General features: G+C 42.4%; 1 protein-coding gene and 1 long non-coding RNA gene across 3 annotated transcripts in view; one reads left to right on the top strand and one right to left on the bottom strand.

The window, feature by feature from the left end:
- The window catches only part of BICC1 (BicC family RNA binding protein 1), a 108,497-nt gene extending 104,128 nt beyond the window's left edge, over positions 1 to 4,369 (top strand). Inside the window, exons 20-21 of the mRNA XM_083614597.1 lie at positions 597 to 696; positions 933 to 4,369. Coding sequence (XP_083470723.1) covers positions 597 to 696; positions 933 to 1,063 — 231 coding nt within the window. The 3' untranslated portion in view covers positions 1,064 to 4,369. The remainder of the gene's footprint in view (positions 1 to 596; positions 697 to 932) is intronic.
- The window catches only part of LOC310763047, a 75,163-nt gene that overhangs the window by 5,879 nt on the left and 49,180 nt on the right, over positions 1 to 20,104 (bottom strand). The window contains exon 2 of one of the 2 annotated variants that reach the window (XR_014548428.1): positions 11,267 to 11,325. The exons of the other annotated variant lie outside the window; for it this stretch is intronic. This is a non-coding gene — a long non-coding RNA (uncharacterized lncRNA). The remainder of the gene's footprint in view (positions 1 to 11,266; positions 11,326 to 20,104) is intronic. 2 annotated transcript variants of the gene reach the window in all.

The raw sequence follows: 20,104 nt of genomic DNA, 5'->3' as shown, positions 1-20,104 counted from the left end.
TAGTACTGTTCCCATCTCCTCTGTGGTTGCTCCCATGACGCTAGAACAGAGGGTAGCCATTGTGGTTCCTTCCAGATGTTTTGCACCACCACTCCTATCGACCATAGCCAACATGGTCAATGATCAGGAATGACTGGAGTTGTGGTCCACAACATCTGGAGTGCACCATGCTTGCTTCCCTGCACTAGACGTAAACAGAAACTGATCCACTTGCATAGTGGTTATAGCACACAAACAGTGCTTGGGCACTATGGGTACATATAAAGCACCCTTTACACCTGCTCCTCTGTGAAGAAAAACTTTGGCAATGTGGCATTTCTATAATCTTTTCTTCTTCATGGTTGTAAATCATACTTTCATTATATGTGTGTAATTACCTAAGAATGAGTGCTATTGGACTTGATAGGGTTAACTTCTGAGTAGGCATAGCATAGGATTACCCTATGCTGTACTTCCTCAGTTTTCTCTTTGGATGATAAAAATAAAGTTCTTTAGGGAAGTTATCTATGCCGTTCCCTTTAGTATGCATTTTGAATCTTTACTGTGAGACTTCTGTATTTTGAATTACTAAGGTATACATTCTGTATTTTCTCCAGATTGATCTTCAGACGTTCCTCACTCTCACAGATCAGGATCTGAAAGAGCTCGGAATTACTACTTTCGGTGCACGAAGGAAAATGCTGCTTGCAATTTCAGGTAAACAAAAATGCACTGTTTGTGCATATAAGAGTCCTTTGTTTTTCCTGGCTACCTTGCTTGCTTGAGTTGTCACCTCTCAAGAATACATCTCACCCTCCTTGATGTGCATGGATTTAATCTGCATTTGTTTACCCAAAAAACCCTTTTTAAAATTAATCCCTATTTAGCTGATACTTTTTAATGAGCCCTTTTCTTTTCTTTTCTTTCCCTGCCCCCTCCCCTCCTATGCACAGAACTGAATAAAAACCGAAGAAAACTGTTTGACCCCTCCAATGTCCGTGCCTCGTTCCTGGAAGGCGGTGCTAGTGGAAGACTGCCGCGTCAGTTTCATTCGGACATTGCTAGTGTGAGCGGCCGCTGGTAGCAGTAAGTCGAGGCTCTCACAGTTGACTGCACAAATGGACATGGCAATCCTGTGGACAGCCATCACTGCACACAACCCCCTGCACTTTGGGAATTTAGGTACCAAGGACCAAAGCCTTCTGCACAAATACCTGTGCCAAAAAAAGGAAGAGAACACTTGTCTCTTTCTGAACACCAAATGTGGATTATGTTTTACTCATGTAGATTGGACAGAATTTGCAATAATGATAATATAGGGTTCTTTGTTTAGTATTTTATTACTTATAATAACTATATTGTATGCACTGAAATTTTTTTTTTACTTATTTGAATGGAGAGTGAAGGGCTGGGATGCCAGAGGGGCATAGCATGTGGTTTTTATCAAGAAGGTATTTCTGGTACTGCTTAATGATTAATTGAGGTCTTTCTGCACTTTACGTGTTCTGATTGCTTGTCCTGTGGAAATTTTATTGTTTTCCTCTTCAATTTCCATGGGGAAAAAATATTGTATTGGCACTTATCAACATTTGCCAGGTATGTTCCCACATTAGATGAAATTCTTATGCCATAAATCATACTAGCAAATCAAATGTTGGTTATTTTCCCCCCTTAAACAACTGTAGAGCAGTCGTCAACAATCAGGTCTCTTAGCGTTGGACTCAACCTTCTTTTCGCTTTTGGGAGGCATTTGAAGAATCCTTACAGTTAAGCTTGTGCACTGTAAAAGATGCAATGAAAGACCAAAATGAACCTTATCGCCATCAGTTATCCCTATTTAGCTGCTGCCTGTAATGCTAAAACTGATTTTAATGGTCGTCTCAAAGCAAAGGACTATTTTAGTATATACTGCCACTAAAGGACACTTTATTTATAGGAAACGTCTTATTTTTTTAGAATCTGTACACTTTACAGTGCATAAGAAATTAAACGGATCTCCTAAAAAGTTTTTGGTAGAGGATGGAAGGCAGTTCATCATGCCAGAACTCTGGGCAATTGTTCGTTTAAGGAGAGCATTAATTTCATTTGACAAGACAGCACTGTTGCATTTATTTCAAGAATATTGCTTACATTGACTCTTCATTCAGCAGTAGATCAACATAAATCAAATAGCTGCAATGACATCTGTTTTATTGGTTGATTTAAATTTGTGATTGTCAGCTATGGAGTTTTGAGATGAGCTATTTCCAAAAATCCATACTGACTGTCACCAGAAAGAGTCTGTGTTGTGCATGGATAGAGCTAACAGTTGTGTTCTTATACTGTGAAAGGTCAAGAAATCTGGTTATACTATTTCTGTCTTTTTGCAAATGACTAGGTATAAATTTATGAAGTGAAGGATAGGATGAAGTGCCTCTCGGCGATGCAATACAATGTTTCCAAACATGAATTTATCGAAAGAAGAAAAACATTCCCATAGAAAAAATTGTGAACTTACTTGTACTGTAATTTCTTATTTATGTACAATGTACAAACCCTTTAAGGTGGTTGCAAACCACTCTTAACGAAGGCATTAGATTTAACCAATTACCGTAGCTGTTTTTTTATATATGCAAAACAGGGGTGAGAAATAGTTTTGACACTTTCTGTGGATAATGGTTTTCTGCGGCAAAGAAAAACACACAAACACACACAAAAGAAACCTTTAATAGTAGATAACGCAGTTGTAATCTGTTACCCACCGGCATTCGTTCTAACCGTATCCAGTGATGGTTATATAACTAATCAGCCTCTCACTGCAACTCAGATAGCTGCTGATCTTTCTCCAGTGTTTGAAAAAGCACGGGCCAGATTAGTGCATGTTCAACTGTAGTTGCCTTTTTCTGTGTGTTGCCTTATGTATTATCCTGGAAATCAGCTAGTCCTGCCTCAAAACTTAACACATACTTCTGTTCACACTGTAATATAGAGATCCTGATACTTAAAAGAAACTATCTTCTTAATCATGAATATGCCCTTTGGTATGAGTCTCCTCATGTGTAGAATTAAGCACTTAGTAGTTCAGGAATTTGGCTTGTCCATGGAAATGATTTTACCAAAATTTAAAACTAACTTGGTTTAATCTGTGCCAGAGTTAATTCAGACTAGGATGAGCACCTATCTGCCAGTCTTTCGGCTGCCATTGCACCCTCCCACCACTCGCCTTATTAGGCATTCGTCCCCCCCACAGATCTGTGCATATTTTTTTCCAGTTTGTACTTAAATGCCATGTGTGTTATGACAGTATTATACCTGGAAGATGCAATTAAGCTGCTGTGGTCTATGCTGAAGTGAAGATTTTCCCAGATATAAGAACGATAGGGCTACACACTCACAACACATACACACACAAATTCCACACTGGAAGAACAACTTTCTCACTCCTTTTGATTCCACAAAAGGGATATATGGCAATGCAATGTTCAGTATTGTCAATATTGTATTATGCACAAAAAGATATTGAAACGTTAGTTTTAAATTTTGTGCCTTTATAGCGACCAGTTATCTGTAAATATAGAGCAGATACAGATTGTATTTTGGGAGGGAAGGGGTCCTTTTTAGTGAATTTTTTTTAAAGAATAAATAAATGAAAGATGGAATTAAACGTTCAAAAATGGGAATTTTCCAAACTAATCAAATGTTACATGAAAGAATAAATTTATATAACCCCCTTGTTACACTGCCTATGAAATGTAGTCTGTCGTCTTTTACACAGATTTATTCCAGAGGTGATTTCGTGTTCTCTTAACATGGAATGGTTGCTCCCAAAGTCAGAGCAAAAACATGCTTGTTATCTTCTCTATAATGCTAGGCCCTGTGAGGACTAACCTAAACTGAGTATTGTTAACAGGCAGTTACTAAAGAATGCTGATCATGCTTCTGAAGTGAAGGGGCACATCATGTGAGTAATAGTCACCTCATCCTTCTTTTTCTTTACAGTTTGTGGGGGAAAGGTTGCAAATGCAGAATACCCATGAGCTACTGGCCCTTACGGGTGCAGTCTATATGTTCAGAAACTGTGTGTGGTACACACTGAGAACACAGTGCTTCAGAGTGCTGTTCGAGGGATCACATGGTCCAAATGCACCCTGTCCCCCCTGTCAATTATTCCGTTGCCATGGGAGCAGAGTTCAAACCAGTCTCAGACCCAGTGGGCTAACTTTCAGTAGGCAACCTTTGAAATGGGGAAGCATTCAAGTTTAGTATCCACTACTAAGGCCCATAACCAGAGATTTTATGCTGAGGAGTGGGTCTACGGAAGCTTTTGATATGATGCGAAACAGCCAAGTCTGTTTGTAACATTATGTTTGATGTTTAGAGTTATTGAATAAAAATATTGTTTTTAATCAAATTAAAATGGAAGTTTATGTGTACCCAGTGATTTGGAGCTACTTGTTTCTTGCTGAACAATTGATTATTATTTTTTAAGCACTTGCATGGTTTTTCTTGTTATTTCCACAAGAAAAAGGGCTAGAGACTTTGAGGCTGTTTTAGCCAGAGAAAAACATGGGCAAACTTGCCCTTGCTTATCTCAAGCAGCTTTTTATTATGGAGCATAAACATTTCCCCTAAAAAAAATGCATTTAGAACCGTAGTCACACATAGAGTTCTCCACATTTGTCCTTTCTGTAGTTGTGATGGATCCTCTCCTTGTGTCTTCCAGCCCAGCCCCCCTTCTGCAGTCATGGGATGGCAAGAGCTTCAACTTGCAATAAAAGCATTATAAGACAGTCTCCTTATGACTGCATATGTATCCCTCTTAAGGGTCAGTTTTCATTTTACCACAGTGGTATGGAAACCATTTCCTCTTGCTGTGCTCTGGTAGAACCACATTGGCCAGGCTGATTTGCATGGTTTCACCCCATATTGTCTGTCTTTTAAGTCACGTCATTGATTTTACCCATATGGTGTCTTCACACGTACATTTCTGGAACAGGCTACAGCTGCATTAAGAGGAAGAGGCTCCCACAGCACTGCAAATGAATCAGCCTTTGAGAAGTACTGCATTATAAAGAAAATACTGGATCCAGTAGAATTTCTGTCTGCAAGTCTGTGGATACAACTTGTAGAGTGGGGATAGCCAGTGATAACGGGTCACAGCCTACTCCCTGGGTTGTGGTTCTGGGTCCCCAGGAACAGAGGGAGTGGTGGCAGCCCTACCGGGTTTATTTGGTCTTGGTTCTGTAAAACGTAAACACGCCTACCAGCCCTGCTCAAGAAGCCTGGACTGGCCGGAGAGCAAAGACAGGTGAGGGAGGGGCAGGCGGCTGGAGGCGAAATACTGGCCTCGGTCCAGTATACCTGAAGGAGCGTCTCCACCCCCATCATTCTGCCCGGACGCTGAGGTCCAGCGCCGAGGGCCTTCTGGTGGTTCCCTCCTTGCGAGAAGCAAAGCTACAGGGAACCAGGCAGAGGGCCTTCTCGGTAGTGGCGCCCGCCCTGTGGAACGCCCTTCCAGCAGATGTCAAAGCGATAAACAACTACCTGACATTCAGAAGACATCTTAAGGCAGCCCTGTTCAGGGAAGTTTTTAACGTGTGATATTTTACTGTATTTTTGGTTTTTATGGAAGCCGTCCAGAGTGGCTGGGGAGGCCCAGCCAGATGGGCGGGGTATAAATAATAAATTATTATTATTATTATTATTATTATTATTATTATTATTATAGCTAATACATTCTGTAACAATCAACTACAATGGTACCTCGGGTTACGGACACTTCAGGTTACAGACGCTTCAAGTTACAGACTCCGCTAACCCAGAAATAGTACCTTGGGTTAAGAACTTTACTTCAGGATGAGAACAGAAATCGTGCAGCGGCAGCGGGAGACCAGACCCCATTAGCTAAAGTGGTACCTCAGGTTAAGAACAGTTTCAGGTTAAGAACGGACCTCCAAAACGAATTAAGTTCTTAACCCGAGGTACCACTGTACCTCAGAGCTGATGCTTCTGTCTTCCTACTTGTAGACTTCAAGCCTGCACTATACACAGAATCATCTTAACATGCACTGTTTCCATTGTCTTATGGAGCTCACTCTGTGGTCTCTTGCTTAGGAATTATTGCTAGAGAAATGTTTTGGCTCTCTTGAGAAATTAGGATGTCCTGATTTGTGCACATTTGCATTGATGCATTTTTATGACCAATGTTTTCCAACGGTGCATGTGAGATAATCTGCTTTGGATATTCTTGGCCCTCTACCTGATTAGCTTTCTCTCCCTCGGCAAGGATGGTTTAGTGCAGCTATATTTTAAGCTGAACTGCTTGGAGCTTTCTGCATAATGTTTTAGGCTTTGAGAATCCTAACAAGTGCATACTGTATGTTCAAACATCAACACAAACTCTGGAAATAAGTCGAAAGGGGTGTCCTTGCATTCTGCTTGGTGGAACTGTAACCAATTTGCCAACTGTTGCTGACCATCTTGTAAATTAGAGTACTAACCAGAAAAAATTATAGAAATAAATTTAAAATCCTCAAAAGTTGGATTAAAAAGGGACGTAAAACCTGCAGATAAGAATAAGCAAGTGCACATAGGTTTGTGAGTGAAACTGTCTTCATTTTCGTTGACTTCTCAAGCTGCTTTTTCTGAGGTAGTTTCAGAACAGCATAGAATTGTGAATGTCAGTAGCACTTGCTCTCTGAAAAGGAAGGAGCTTGACAGTACAGGAACAAAGGGAACTCACATCACGATGGTGGATTTCAGCAGTTAGCAGATAATGTTCTGTGGAGAGCAAAATGCATAGATAAAGGGGAACTGCCAAGGTGCAGTGAAGCTCTTAAAAGTTATCAGTGGTAGTTGCCCCAAAAGTGCTGCAGGCGACATGAAAACTAAAAAAAGGAACTTCATTGGAAGAAAATATAATGAAGAATGGGCCTCACAGGGTGGCTATAGAAGAACAAGGAGGTCCAAATTGGGAATAGACTAGAAATAAATTACAGCTGTAGCAAGGGATGGCAGAACTCTTCAGAAGTGATATTATGCTAAAAGCAAGAGTAGTGAAATAGATATTGTGGAATCATTGCTCTTTTTGCTAAGATGTGAAGGTTTTGAAGGCTTGGAAGGAACTCTTCAAAAAGCCTCACCCTGAGTCCATTCTTGCATCCCACAGCGATGGGGCTTCCATTAGATTCTTTACTGCAAAGCTTAATAAAGGGGTGAGAAACTAACTCCCAACATTCCCGGCCATTGGGAGTTGTAGTCCAGCAATGTCTGGGGGGACCACGTTCCCCATCTCTGCCTTAATAGCAAGGCTTTGTATGTCTCCCCACTATGCACACACACCCTAGACGAAATTAATGGGAAACTCTTGGAGGCAAGGAAATTTTATGTGCTTACCAAGAGTTCAAAACACAAGGTAAAAGGTAAACAAAAACACATAAATCACTGTCACTGTGCTTTGTATATGCTTATCAAAGTTACATCATGGAAACAGAAAAATGCCAGGAGGTCTTAAATGTTCTCAGAAGCATCCAGGTGGAAGGAGGTCTTACTGATGAGGCTGAGGCAGCTGACAAAGGCCATCACATGAGCCAGCTCTGTCATTTTGTCTCTGTTCACCGGGGGAGACTTTAAGAAAACACAGAACTGGCAGCAGGGGGAAAAGGCAAGGAGGGCTGGCGCTGGAGCCAGCCATTGTGAACTGAGAATGAGCTTTGGTCTGGGACCGGCTCACAATGGCTTCTTTTCCAAATTGGGGTAGCTGCTTTCTACTCCTTGAATTCCACGTTTCATGTCATTTTTACCATACAGCCCTAACAAGAAAGATCTGAGGCCATTAAAATCCATCTACACGTTTCAGGATCATTTACAAAGAACGACATTGCTTTTTCCAGCATCCTCAAGGAACGGTTACGAAACTGCAACTTCTTAAAGCTTTTTGTCGAAATAAACTGAGGCCCTTGGTTTAATTGTTGGCTTCAATTAGCAAGAAGGGCAGTTTCTTGGATGCGATAACTCTGACGTTTTAGAATGAAATTTGGAACAATACATTCTGGACACAATTATGCTTTGTTTGGGTACCACACCAGTCACATGCCCATTTTCAAGTAGGGGTGTGTGAGGGAGACAAGAGAGATATTGCAATGTAAGATCATGCTTTTAAATAATGGGAAGGAATTCAGTAGATCTTCAGAGCACAATTCTTTCCAACAGCCCTGGGAAAGGCTACACCCAATGTGAATAATTTCTAGAAATGTTATTTCCCGAATACCTCATGGTCAAACTGCATATATTTCAAACATGCTTTTGGTTTCAGGAACTGAAACAATTTCACAACATAAGATGTGGAGATTTTTAGCGTTACTCTGTGGAGTTGCCTGTGTTAGCAGTCCTCTTTCTCATGACTGGGGCCTGAAAACACTGACTTGGCAGAGATGTTAAACGGTCCCAGGCGATATTTAGGCAAAGCTTGAATAAATTGTGATGGAAATTGCTCAGTGTGCGCCAAGGGCTGTTGCAACCTCCAAGAAACTCGCAGATGGAAAAGACGGAAAATAATCGAATGAAACTGTTTTGTACTAGTAAAGAGCTTCAGAGGCCTCATTTGCTCCTTGCCCTTTGGATAACGGGTACAGAGTTTCAAGCTGAGGATTAACATGAAATGATGTACATTGTCCTAAATATTCATACAAACTTTCATTCCGTTGGGTTCATTGTCTCCGGCTTCAAGCACACCAGATCACATTGTGTTTTCTTTTACATCCTTCCTGTTCTCAAACACAGGTGCTGAGTTTGAGCTGGGGTCTGTCCTTGAAGTGTAAAGGTAAAGGTACCCCTGCCCGTACGGGCCAGTCGTGTCCGACTCTAGGGTTGTGCGCTCATCTCACTTAAGAGGCCAGGAGCCAGCGCTGTCCGAAGACACTTCCGGGTCACGTGGCCAGCGTGACGAAGCTGCTCTGGCGAGCCAGCACCAGCGCAGCACACGGAAACGCCGTTTACCTTCCCACTATAAAGCGGTACCTATTTATCTACTTGCACTTAGGGGTGCTTTCAAACTGCTAGGTGGGCAGGAGCTGGGACCGAAAGACGGGAGCTCACCCCGCCATGGGGATTCGAACCGCCGACCATACGGTCGGCAAGTCCTAGGCACTGAGGTTTTACCCACAGCGCCACCCACGTCCTTTGAAGTGTAGAAGACATTTTATACCAAGCTCTTGGTTTTCAGCGACGACGTCACTTTCCATTGTGTGTTGTGATGACTTTCCTGTCTCCCTGGAAAATAGGAGCTGGGGCTCATCCTTGGAAATGCAGCCTACTCTCATGAACATGCATTCCCACTTCCATTCTGCCATCTTGATGTTTGAAGGAGATCTTGCATTTGTTTGTGCGCTGCATTTTCCCTTCATCTGGGTGGCCTTTGTCACAGGGTGATTGTGCAGAAACAATAGGGGCACAGGAGCCATGCATCCTGCCTTGAGCTCCTTGGAAGAAGAGTGGGATTAAAAATGGGCAAACAAATAACAAATATGGGTGCTCAAGCAATTCCGGAGCAGGTGCCTGCTGTGCCAAACCCTGCCACTCTTGGTAGCTCCTCTTCTTCCTTGCAAAGGACCAAGGGGGCTGCTCTCCTGACCTGTGCAAAGTGCCTGAAGGAGCCTTTTTCTTTAAATGCTGTGTAGTTAAAATGTCCAGCAAGTATGGCGTTCTCATGTCATCTTCCTGTTCAGCATCACTTCCTGGGACGCCCATGTGGACTCCACCTCTCAAGAAGTGCCAACAGAGCAGCAGCCAGCATGCTGAGAGTTTTGTACTGTTGCAGATGTGTGCCTGGCTAGACTTTTATTTGTAAGCCAGTGTCTGGCTTCGGGGAGGCAGCTTCTTCCCTCCCTTTGGATAAGCAAAACAAAGCAAAAATAGTCTCTTACCATTTGAAGAGATTTTCATGATCACAGTGAAAAAACAAAGAGTCCATTCTCGGAGTAAAGGTGCTCCCAATTAAGGTTTACACCCACTCCCCCCCCCAAGTCACTCCCTCATCTTGCAACCTGATCTCACAACCACTGTTCCTTCTGTGCAGCTACCTTATCTAATCTCAATGACCTTGGACTGATCGGCTGGATGGTTTCCAGTGACCCGGAGTTTGATAACTCTCTCTCTCCCGGTTCATTTTTCTCTTAGCTGTTCGCCACCCAGTTCTTCCCAACTTTTGTCTTCTGAAGTATGCCCCTCTGCAAACCACTGTTCCAAATCTATCCTGTCATAGTGCTCCTGGGAAGATTCAGGATCATGATCAGGAGCAGGGGAGGCCCCCACCATTCCTCATCTGTACAGCCCTCTTCAGCACGGTCCCTGACAGCCAGCTGCGGAAGCCCACATACAATCTGCAATGTTGTATAGTTGCATGGGAGTCCCAAGAAACAGTGCTGAGCCTAAAGACTCACCCGAGAGCTTTGCTACTGGAGAAAGCAGGATGCTTTTGCTGCACTTAAAGAAAAATAAAGACCCCCTCAGCTGTGGTGCCCTGGCCTGCATGGGTGCCTGGACCTGCACTAGCTGGTCCTAGTAGCACCGCTGCGCCAACCCCAGGCTGAGGAGATAAATCCTGGGAGAGTTGGTTTTCTGTATGGGTCTTCTAAGATATTGTTTATATGGGAGGAGGGAAATAGTTTCCAGTTGTTAAGTGAGTAATAGCATCCCAGTTTTTCTTAGCGTCTATCAGGCCTTTTTGGGGATAGATAGAATAATTTTTGTTCACTTTTTTTTTGAAATTATTTAAAATACGCTGTTTCCAAGAGCTGCCTCTGTCCTTTTGTCTCTGCTGTAGCAAACCCATCAGCTGAATAAACTATCCAGAGGGAGCTGAAGGTGGAAAGGGTACAAATCCAGACAGAGAGGGAGGCAAATGGTGTAGATTATTTATAATTTTGCAGTTTAAGAGAAGTAGAATCTCTTCTCTTCCTGAAACGCTTTCCTCACAGCCTAGGGTGCCTCTCAGATTTTTGTCCTAGTGAGAGCCGGAAGCCCCTAAGTCACCCAGGTGACAGAAAGGGTAAAGTTCCTGTGGCACAGGATTCCTGCCGAGCAGCAGTAACTGCACACTGGGAAGAGCCTCTGTGCATCTGGTACACATAAAAGCCAGGATCCTTGATGCAACTGTTGAATCATAGTTCTCCTTTGTGGAAATTGGCTGCAGATTGTCCCGTTTTTGTTTAATCATTTCTTCATCATATCCTGTCTCCAACCTTTTGAATGTTAAAGGCCCAGAACAGCTTTTGGAACCACGCATAGTCTTGTGGACTTTTATACTTACACAAATAAGAGCGCTGCCTGGTCTTCATTTAAAGTGACAAACATGGAAGGTTTCCAAATCTGCAAGCAATACAAAAGGAGCACTCAGCAGGACGGGGCCTGTTCTGCGTGTGAACAACTCAAAGCTAGTAACTTTTGCGCAGTGCAAAGGACACATGTAGTGCCGTTAGAGTTTTTGGCTGCTGGAGCTACCTGAACACCTCTCTGAAACTTTGACTCACTTGTCTCTGGTTTTCACTCCTGTTTTACTCCCTCTTCACCAAGGGGTGAACAGTTCAGAGCAGCCTTTCCAGGCCCAATTTTCCTCTGGGAATGCCGCACTCTTAATTCAGTGGTACCTCGGGTTAAGTACTTAATTCGTTCCGGAGGTCTGTTCTTAACCTGAAACTGTTCTTAACCTGAAGCACCACTTTAGCTAATGGGGTCTCCCACTGCTGCCATGCCGCCGGAGCACAATTTCTGTTCTCATCCTGAAGCAAGGTTCTTAACCTGAAGCAATATTTCTGGGTTAGCAGAGTCTGTAACCTGAAGCATATGTAACTTGAAGCGTATGTAACCCGAGGTACCACTGTATTACTGTGTGTGTGTGTGAGAGAGAGAGAGAGCGTACAAACTCTGAAATTATTTCACACATCTACAAGTAGAGCACAAGTGACAAATATACATGGTTTGATCTGTGCAGGCCTCAGACACCAGCAAATTCGGAACACCCACCCAGGAAAGAGGTGGGAGCATCAAGCTTCTGCTAAGCTTGTATCCACTGGTGCTCTCCTCCTTCAGAATGAATATTTGAATTTTTGTGAATTAGTTTTATGGCTGAGCAATCCTGCTGAGAGGATTGAAGGTGGCATTTGGAGAAAGTGAGGTGACTGCCTCAAGCAGCAGCCCAAGCTGTTTCTTCAGAGGCACCTGTTCCCTCTGTCGCCACAGGTCCTGTCCTCAGCTGATCTGCTGCCTCAGATGTGGGGAATTCCACTTCACCACCAGTGCTGAAGTAAGAGTTAATGGCTAGCTAGTTCAGTAGGCTTCAGAATGTAGAACTGGAGCCAGCAAGATGTCTGACCAGCAAATACAACATTTCATGAGCTATCAGTATGTTTTATGATTCACAGTATTTGAATGCTATCACAAGTAATCTTTCAAGTACTATCATAGGCTTCCTGGTGGACAACTATGTCCATTCTAAGTACTCAGATGCCCTGGGGACCTCCATTTCCCAGAGTCCCATGGGGCTTAAGATATTGTGGTTTTAGCATTCCTAGGAACAATGCTACCATAAGGAAACATTTGGGGAAAGAGGAGGCGTTTCAAGAATTGTGGGAAGTTGGGAGAGGTGTTCAGGCCCCATTGCAGTCCTAAAGATGCCACATTTTGGCTTGGGAAATGAGTGTTTTTTCTTTCTGTTTGTATATGTGAGAAAGTACAGTGGTACCTCGGGTTACATATGCTTCAGGTTACAGACTCCGCTAACCCAGAAATAGTACCTCAGGTTAAGAACTTTGCTTCAGGATGAGAAAAGAAATCGTGCGGCGGCAGCAGGAGGCCCCATTAGCTAAAGTGGTGCTTCAGGTTAAGAACAGTTTCAGGTTAAGAACGGACCTCCGGAACGAATTAAGTACTTAACCCGAGGTACCACTGTAACTCGTATTATCCAAATCTATTCCGAGCTGAACCAAAATAGTCAGCTATCAAATACTGCAGAATATCAAAGATGGAGGGGGGGAGGGACCCACTGGAATCAAACCTAATTGGATTTCATATACAGGTATCAAATATTTGTTAAACGTTTGGGTATTCAGAGAATATCTGGGAAGCAAATTCCTTTCAGATCTATAAATAAAATTTTACAGCCGATATGGAAAGCCTTTTTGGCCTCCTCTCCAAGTTTCTAAGTTTCTCCGGCCCCGTTATAACTGTGAGCCAATGTGACAGCAAATACTTCGTTGCTTTAAAACAATTGCAGATGTTTAACACGGAGATTGCTAGTGTGGTTTTGCAGGCGACAGCAGATGGCAGAGTGTCTCCACAGAAGGTGATGTGAGACTAAGCCAGGGTTCTTCCACTTCCCTGCTGTGGTAGCAGATGGAAGTGCTGGCCAGCAAGGAGGACACAGAAATGCCATGGTAGGTGGTGTGCAGCACTGCCTTTGATGACTGGCCAGTTAGCACAGTGCGTGTTAAATAAGCATTGATGGGGTAAAGGAGATGTACCCAAGATCAGAGGAGGAGGAGCATATCCACCAGTTGGACAAAACAACAAGCAGTCAGATACTGTTGCAAGTTTACCTTAGATGTGATTTGCTCCAAAGTAGCTGTGCATAGGATTGCAATCTCAGGCAATCTTTGGTGTAAATTGGCAGAGTTCCGTATGGGGGTGATACATGCTGTCGAGGATATGCGTTTGTCTCGAGTTTATCACTCTGTTTCTGTGCCCTCTTTCTAAGAGAGTGAAGCATTTCTATAATATTGCTAGTTTTGTTGAATGCTTTCAGTTCTTGAATCTTAGTAAGATGCTGAACCCCACTAATCCGGCACCAATAATGTCTCAATTTTAGTAGGTTTCTAATATATATAAATTCAGTAGGTACAGATATCTTCAGGTGGGGGATCTAATATGTTTGAAAGCCCTCCCCTCATATAAATCTTTCCACCTAGCATATTAGGCAGAAAGGTTTTAGCCTAGGGAGATCTAATTTTCTATATGTACAGGGTTTCTTTTATGTAGGGTTCAGTCCCTCATTTGCTGTCTGAAGTAGTACAATCCAGAAAGAGTTGTGTCATGTGAGTCTGCTGATCATATCGGTCAGATCTAAGGAACTAATGTCATGTAAATGCTTTGGGGGGTTTTTTACTTTAATTTTACAATACTGCTTAGCTATTTTTAACATTGGCTCTATTATGGCACTCTTTTATTGTTTTTCTGTTGTATTTTTTACGTGCCAAGAACTTATGAGGTTTTTAAATATTAAACAGTTTAGAAAGGCTTTTAAATCAATGAATTAAATCAATAGAGAATGTCTAATGTTCTCAGATCAGAGGTTGCTCATTGTATGTTTAAATAACGAGAGTGCAAATAGTTGAAGCACAATGTCTCAAAATCTGCTGTTTTCATCAGGTTATTAACATAACATTTCTGTATCTGAGTCATATCTTGGGACAGCAAACCCTGCGCTGTGTTTTAAAGAATCTCTCACTGATCCCCAAGAGGACATTCTTGTCAGAGTAATGCAACTGGAATCTTCAGAAAAATCATGAACCAGATGAATTCCGTCAGTGTTTGAAAATGTGCCGCACAGTAACTTTACAAGGCTCTGTCACTCCAGCTGCAGTGCTAACTAGTGGGCGGGGGGGGGGGCTGCTGGTATTGATTCTCTATCCCTAAGAACTGCTATTTTAAATCCTTTCACTGGGATTTACAGATGCAAAGATGGACAGAGCCCCTGTATCTTTAAAAGATGGAATCCCAGCAGGTGTTGGGGGTTTCCCATCTTGGCATCCAAAACTCACTGGAAGCAGGCAGGTACCTAAAAGCAGACAACATATTTCCACAGAGAACAGTTGCCAATGTTGCCATTCTGCTTCGCTTGACTCTAGCAAGCTAAGACTCAATCTAGACAAGCCAGGTGCTTTTTGTCAGCACTGATGCTGATCTTGAGATTAAACACACACCTTGTTATGATGGGGAATCACTCTTGTTGGAAGTTCAAGCCAGTTCAAAGGTTGGAAGTGCTCCTGAACCCAGCTTTGCTCCCAAAGTAGGCAGGTAGCTGCTATGGTCAGAACAAGTGCAGAGCACTGGTGAGGGCTTGTTGTTCCTGCTGGTTCATTGCTGATCCTGTCTTCATTTCAGCTAAGACTTGAGTAAAGCTTTGAGAAGTCATTCCTTCAAAAAAGCAGGACTGTAAACAAATTTTACAGTTTTCCTCCATTGACAAAGTTCCAGAAGTTTCTCTATCAAATTGTTGCCACTCCAGTTATTGAAAACAGAACAATCTGCTAAATGTTATTTTGGGAAATGTGTGACTCCATTCTCATGGCAGGGAAACCATGACTGAAGGTGCATTGACTGGTTTTGTACATGCTAGTATGATCTATAGCAACCTAGAGTGTGGTTTCCATTGGGGCACGAATCACAGGGCTTGTATTTACATATCTATCCTTTTCTTCCACCACATCTGCGCTATAAGCTCTCAGTAAAACTTGTAATGCTTAATCCATTCATTCAGCTACTTGGAATGTATATGCCACATGCAATTTAATATAAATAGGTACTAACTATATTGTATGTTCTGGACAGGTATCATCAACTATTCAAGGGCAGCTTGTAAAAGGAGATCAAATTACATATTTGATGTTAGTTTTTTTCAGAAAATAATGTGTTCAGGACACAGGATAAGCTAAGCTAAGCTATTTTCCAAAGTTTTTAGAGCTTGTCAGGGGCAGTTCTCCTCACCACTACTTCTAATAAGAAGCTCTCCATGGGCTACAGGGAAGGTTTCAGTCATTTTCATGCCCGAAGCAAATGTTTAAATTACAACCCTCTCTTTGCATCTTTTTAATACTATAGAAAAAGAGGTTGAAGACCATTAGGAAACATCCCCAGTCATTATACAACATTAAGGTTCTTGTGTTAAAAGTTTCCAGCCATTCATCAATTTGCCCATTCACAGTGATAGGCCTGTTCACAGTATAAACAACAACGTGCATTGCTTTTTCAGGAGCGGAAACAGATTTTGTCTTAGGGCTCACGTTTGAAAATCCTCCCCCACCACAGACCTCTCTAAATTGAAATATCCTTGCAGAGTTGCAGTACTTATAAACATCCCAGATGATTCATTGAGGTCTTCAGATGCCAGAGTGCAATTATAATAGTTGGGGCAGAATGCTCCAGAAAGTCCTCCTGTGCAAGCCTTCATAAGATTAATGGGTGATATGCAAAAGCACAGAATTTATTCCAATTTATAGCTTTCCCCAATTCCAAAGGCTTGGAAGAGGTAACAAAAGCAACACACCATTCTTGGAAAGCACATGATTTTCCTCAAAGAATCTTGGGAACAGTAATCCTGAGAACTTTGCCCCTACAGCTACATTCCCAGCACCCTTAACAGACTACAGTTCCCATGATTCTTTGGGAGTTGTGCTTTAATTGTACGGTGCATACACAGCCAACGTCAGCAAAACATGATAGTGGGTTTTTCCCCCAGTTTCAGTCAACTGAATCCTGAGTCCCAATGGGAAAACCAGCAGCTGAATGCTTCTAAACAATGCCCAGGTCCAAGACTTTTGGGTGTAGACAGTAAGAACTTTTCATACCCCTGCCTTTTTGCTGTCCCTCGTGCACAAATGGCGCCCTGAACACTGCTATCTTAAACACACTTATTACAGAGTGAACCCCATTGAACATACAGTGGTACCTTGGGTTAAGTACTTAATTGGTTCCAGAGGTCCGTTCTTAACCTGAAACTGTTCTTAACCTGAAGCACCACTTTAGCTAATGGGACCTCCTGCTGCCACTGCACTGCCGCTGCATGATTTCTGTTTTCATCCTGAAGCAAAGTTCTTAACCCGAGGTACTATTTCTGGGTTAGCGGAGTCTGTAACCTGAAGCGTATGTAACCTGAAGCGTATGTAACCCGAGGTACCACTGTAGTAGGGTTTACTTCTGGGTAAACATGTGTAGGGATTGTTCTGTAAGGATTTGACACATCAGGTACCATAGTGATAAGCGGTGGCTCACTCGGCTCTTTAATTTGATTAGAAAGTGAGAGCAACAAAGCCAGTGGGGCAGAACCTCAAATGCAGGTGGTGAAAAATTCAGAACTCATCTGACTGATCGTAGATCTATGTTTTCCTTTCCTTATGAATTTCCAGGCTGCTAGTTCTGCTGTTCAGGCAATGGATGGGTCTGGAAGATTCTCTACCATGTCACCCATCAAGCTAAACACAGCTGATTATACATGTATTCTGGTTGGCAGAACCACCCATCTATTTTTATAGCCATTGGCAGTCAGCAAAATGTTTATCAAGCCCCTTGTGGGACTAGGTCCATGGTTGGTGGACTGTGTAAAGCTTGGGCTAGTCGCAAGTTGAGCAGGACTAATAATATATGCCAACATTATCTGGAAATTGACCCCTCTCATGTTTTCATGTAGTAAGATGTGTTTCAAAGAGCTTTCCCTCTTAATATATGTATAGCTGCAGATCACAGCTTGTTAAGCCTGGGACATTTCAAACCCTTGGAATGTGGTTGATAAAAGCTTCTGTCTTCCTGACCTGATTATTTCATTCAAACTGTGAAAGATCCAATTAATAAAGAAGCATGCCCAAAAGAAATAAACCAGGAATTTGGGGATGGACACATACCAAACAAAAAAAACCCACCAACCTGCACTCAGCATTTTACTGGGGAATTTAATTACCCTCCAAACATTGTTCAAAAGTGTTTCACAACTGGATGCTGGCACATCTGCCTTGAAATCTTTACTAGTTCCCTTCCCACGCTAGCTTCGTCTCAAAGGTATTTTGGCTTGTTTTAATGCACTGCAGGGAAACGAGAAACTTCTGAAGCCATTACTCCGTGCTGTGAAATACTTAGGGCTTATCAATGTTTAACACATAGGTATGAATAATGTATTTAATATATACATCTCTTCTAGCAAGTCCTCTAAAGAGATAGTTGGATGCAACATATACATCAATGCACATCCTTGTTCCAGGAGATAATAAGCAACTGGCAGCTTTCATTGAACTGATAACATTTGTGCTTTAGTTCTAACACAATGTATTGCCCAGAATGCCACATGTGCAGCTTATTTTCACATACCTCTATTAGTTATTTTTCCAATATTTGGTATATAAGAACCTTGCTGTTGTTACATAAGGGAGCAGTTTTGGATAACGCTTCTGCACAGTTTTTGTAACAGAATCGCAAAGATTCCAAATTTACAAGTATTCCAGTCATTCTTTTTTCCAAACAAATCACAAATAAATAAAAATCATCTCCCTACCACCACTACGATGGAACAACTTCAAGATGTAATGAGGTGCAGATGCCCCATTGCACAGTTGCTCTGAGCTATGCCGTTCGGCAATAGTCTTGTGCCCTATCCATTTCTCTGTTTCCCATCTCTTCTCTCTAGGAATCAACGCCAGCAATTTTAACCTTTCCTTTCCAAACAGCATTATCTTTACACCCATTCCTTCTTTATATCATTATCAGAGGAGAGAGAGAGAGAGAGAGAGACTGGGGTGTGCACTTCATAGATTTATGTTAACATTTCTAAACAGCTAAGCTTGTCTAATATTTATCCTTTATTGATGTGTGAAGTCAGGACATTGATATAATTAGATTACCTACTCATGAACCCTGAATCGAATGTGAATTACTGATCCCAAGCCTATTATTTCTTTATCGTTACAATCCAATACAAGCCTATTATCCATTTATTGTTCCAAGGTCGAGCTTGGGCTGGTCACTGTCTCTCAGCTTAGCCTACCTCACAGGATTGTTGTGAGGATAAAATAGGGAGTGGTGAAGCCATGAGCTCCTGTGAGGAAAGATGATTTAGGAAACTTGACTTTTGTCATTGGCTGACAAGAAGCAGCCCTAGGGATCTCTAAGACCTCATGTTGTTGCTTTCGGTTGACGCTGCATTAACATTTCTACTGCCTGCCTGTCCTTGTGTCTGCCCTAGTATGCATACCATACATTTGAAGCACATCACCCCCACCCCTCAAAAAAGAATCCTGTGAACTGTGGTTTACCCACACAGAACTACAATACCCTTAACAAGCGACAGCTCCTGGGATTCTTTGAAGAGCATGTGTGCTTTTAATACCATATTTTTCCGTGTATAAGACTAGGGTTTTTTGTTTTTGTTTTACCAAAACAGGAGGTTTAAAATTGGGGCTCGTCTTATTCACAGGTAATGCTGAGGGGTGTTTTCTTAATTTGGATTCCCCCAAAATAGGGGGCGTCTTATACATGGGGGTGTCTTATACACGGGAAAATATGGTATGTGGTGTGCAAGCAGCCATACTAACCCATCTGCTGAACTTGCATATTTGAAAATAAGCAGATATTTTAAAAATGGAACGAGCCTCTTTCCTCCCTAGGAAACTGGCCCTATAAAAGGCATCTCTGGGAAGTGGGGAACACAAAACAACATGCTGCAGTCTCTATGTCTGAAAGTCGGCCCCTTTATTTAGAGATCTTGGAGTGTCCAACGTGTTGGAAAAGTTGACTGCTCTTGACCGGCTCCTTCTCTCATGTTGAAAGTTTTCCATGTGTAAAATCACCAGTTGCCCTTCGGTGGTGCTCTAGGGAAATCGCAAGTGAGCCACAAGCCATAACGGTTTTAGAGTGATTTAATAACGTTGTTATAGAAGCATTTTGTTAATATATTTTTTTGGAAAATCATAACCATGTGAAGTCCTTGGAAAGAGACCACCGACTCTGCTTGAGGGGAGGGCGAAAGGAAGTGAGTGAACGGCAAAAGCCAGCCTTGGCTGCGAGGTGAGGGCACGGCACCGAGGAATGGGCCAAGAAAGTGCAGCGGAGGACTTTGGCCCCACATCCTGCTGTTTCCATAGCAACCGGCACAGAAGGGGGACAACAAGCAAAGCAGGAGGAATTTTTAAATATTTTTTTTTACTGGTGAAACTTATACCCCAGGCTGGGCCTTTCTTGTCAGTCTTTCAAAACAAATTTAGTTCAGGAAGCTAAAATAAACCTCTGCGTTTCAAGTCGAACAGAAGGATGAGTGAGCCAGCGAAGACGTTCCTGATCCAGAAGATTTCGAAATTGTCCTCAACTGTGCTGACGATCTGTCCGATTGGCA

Source organism: Podarcis filfolensis, assembly GCF_964270895.1.
Source record: "Podarcis filfolensis genome assembly, chromosome: 5".
Lineage (NCBI taxonomy): Eukaryota > Metazoa > Chordata > Lepidosauria > Squamata > Lacertidae > Podarcis > Podarcis filfolensis.
This window is presented reverse-complemented; position numbering and strand designations above follow the sequence as displayed.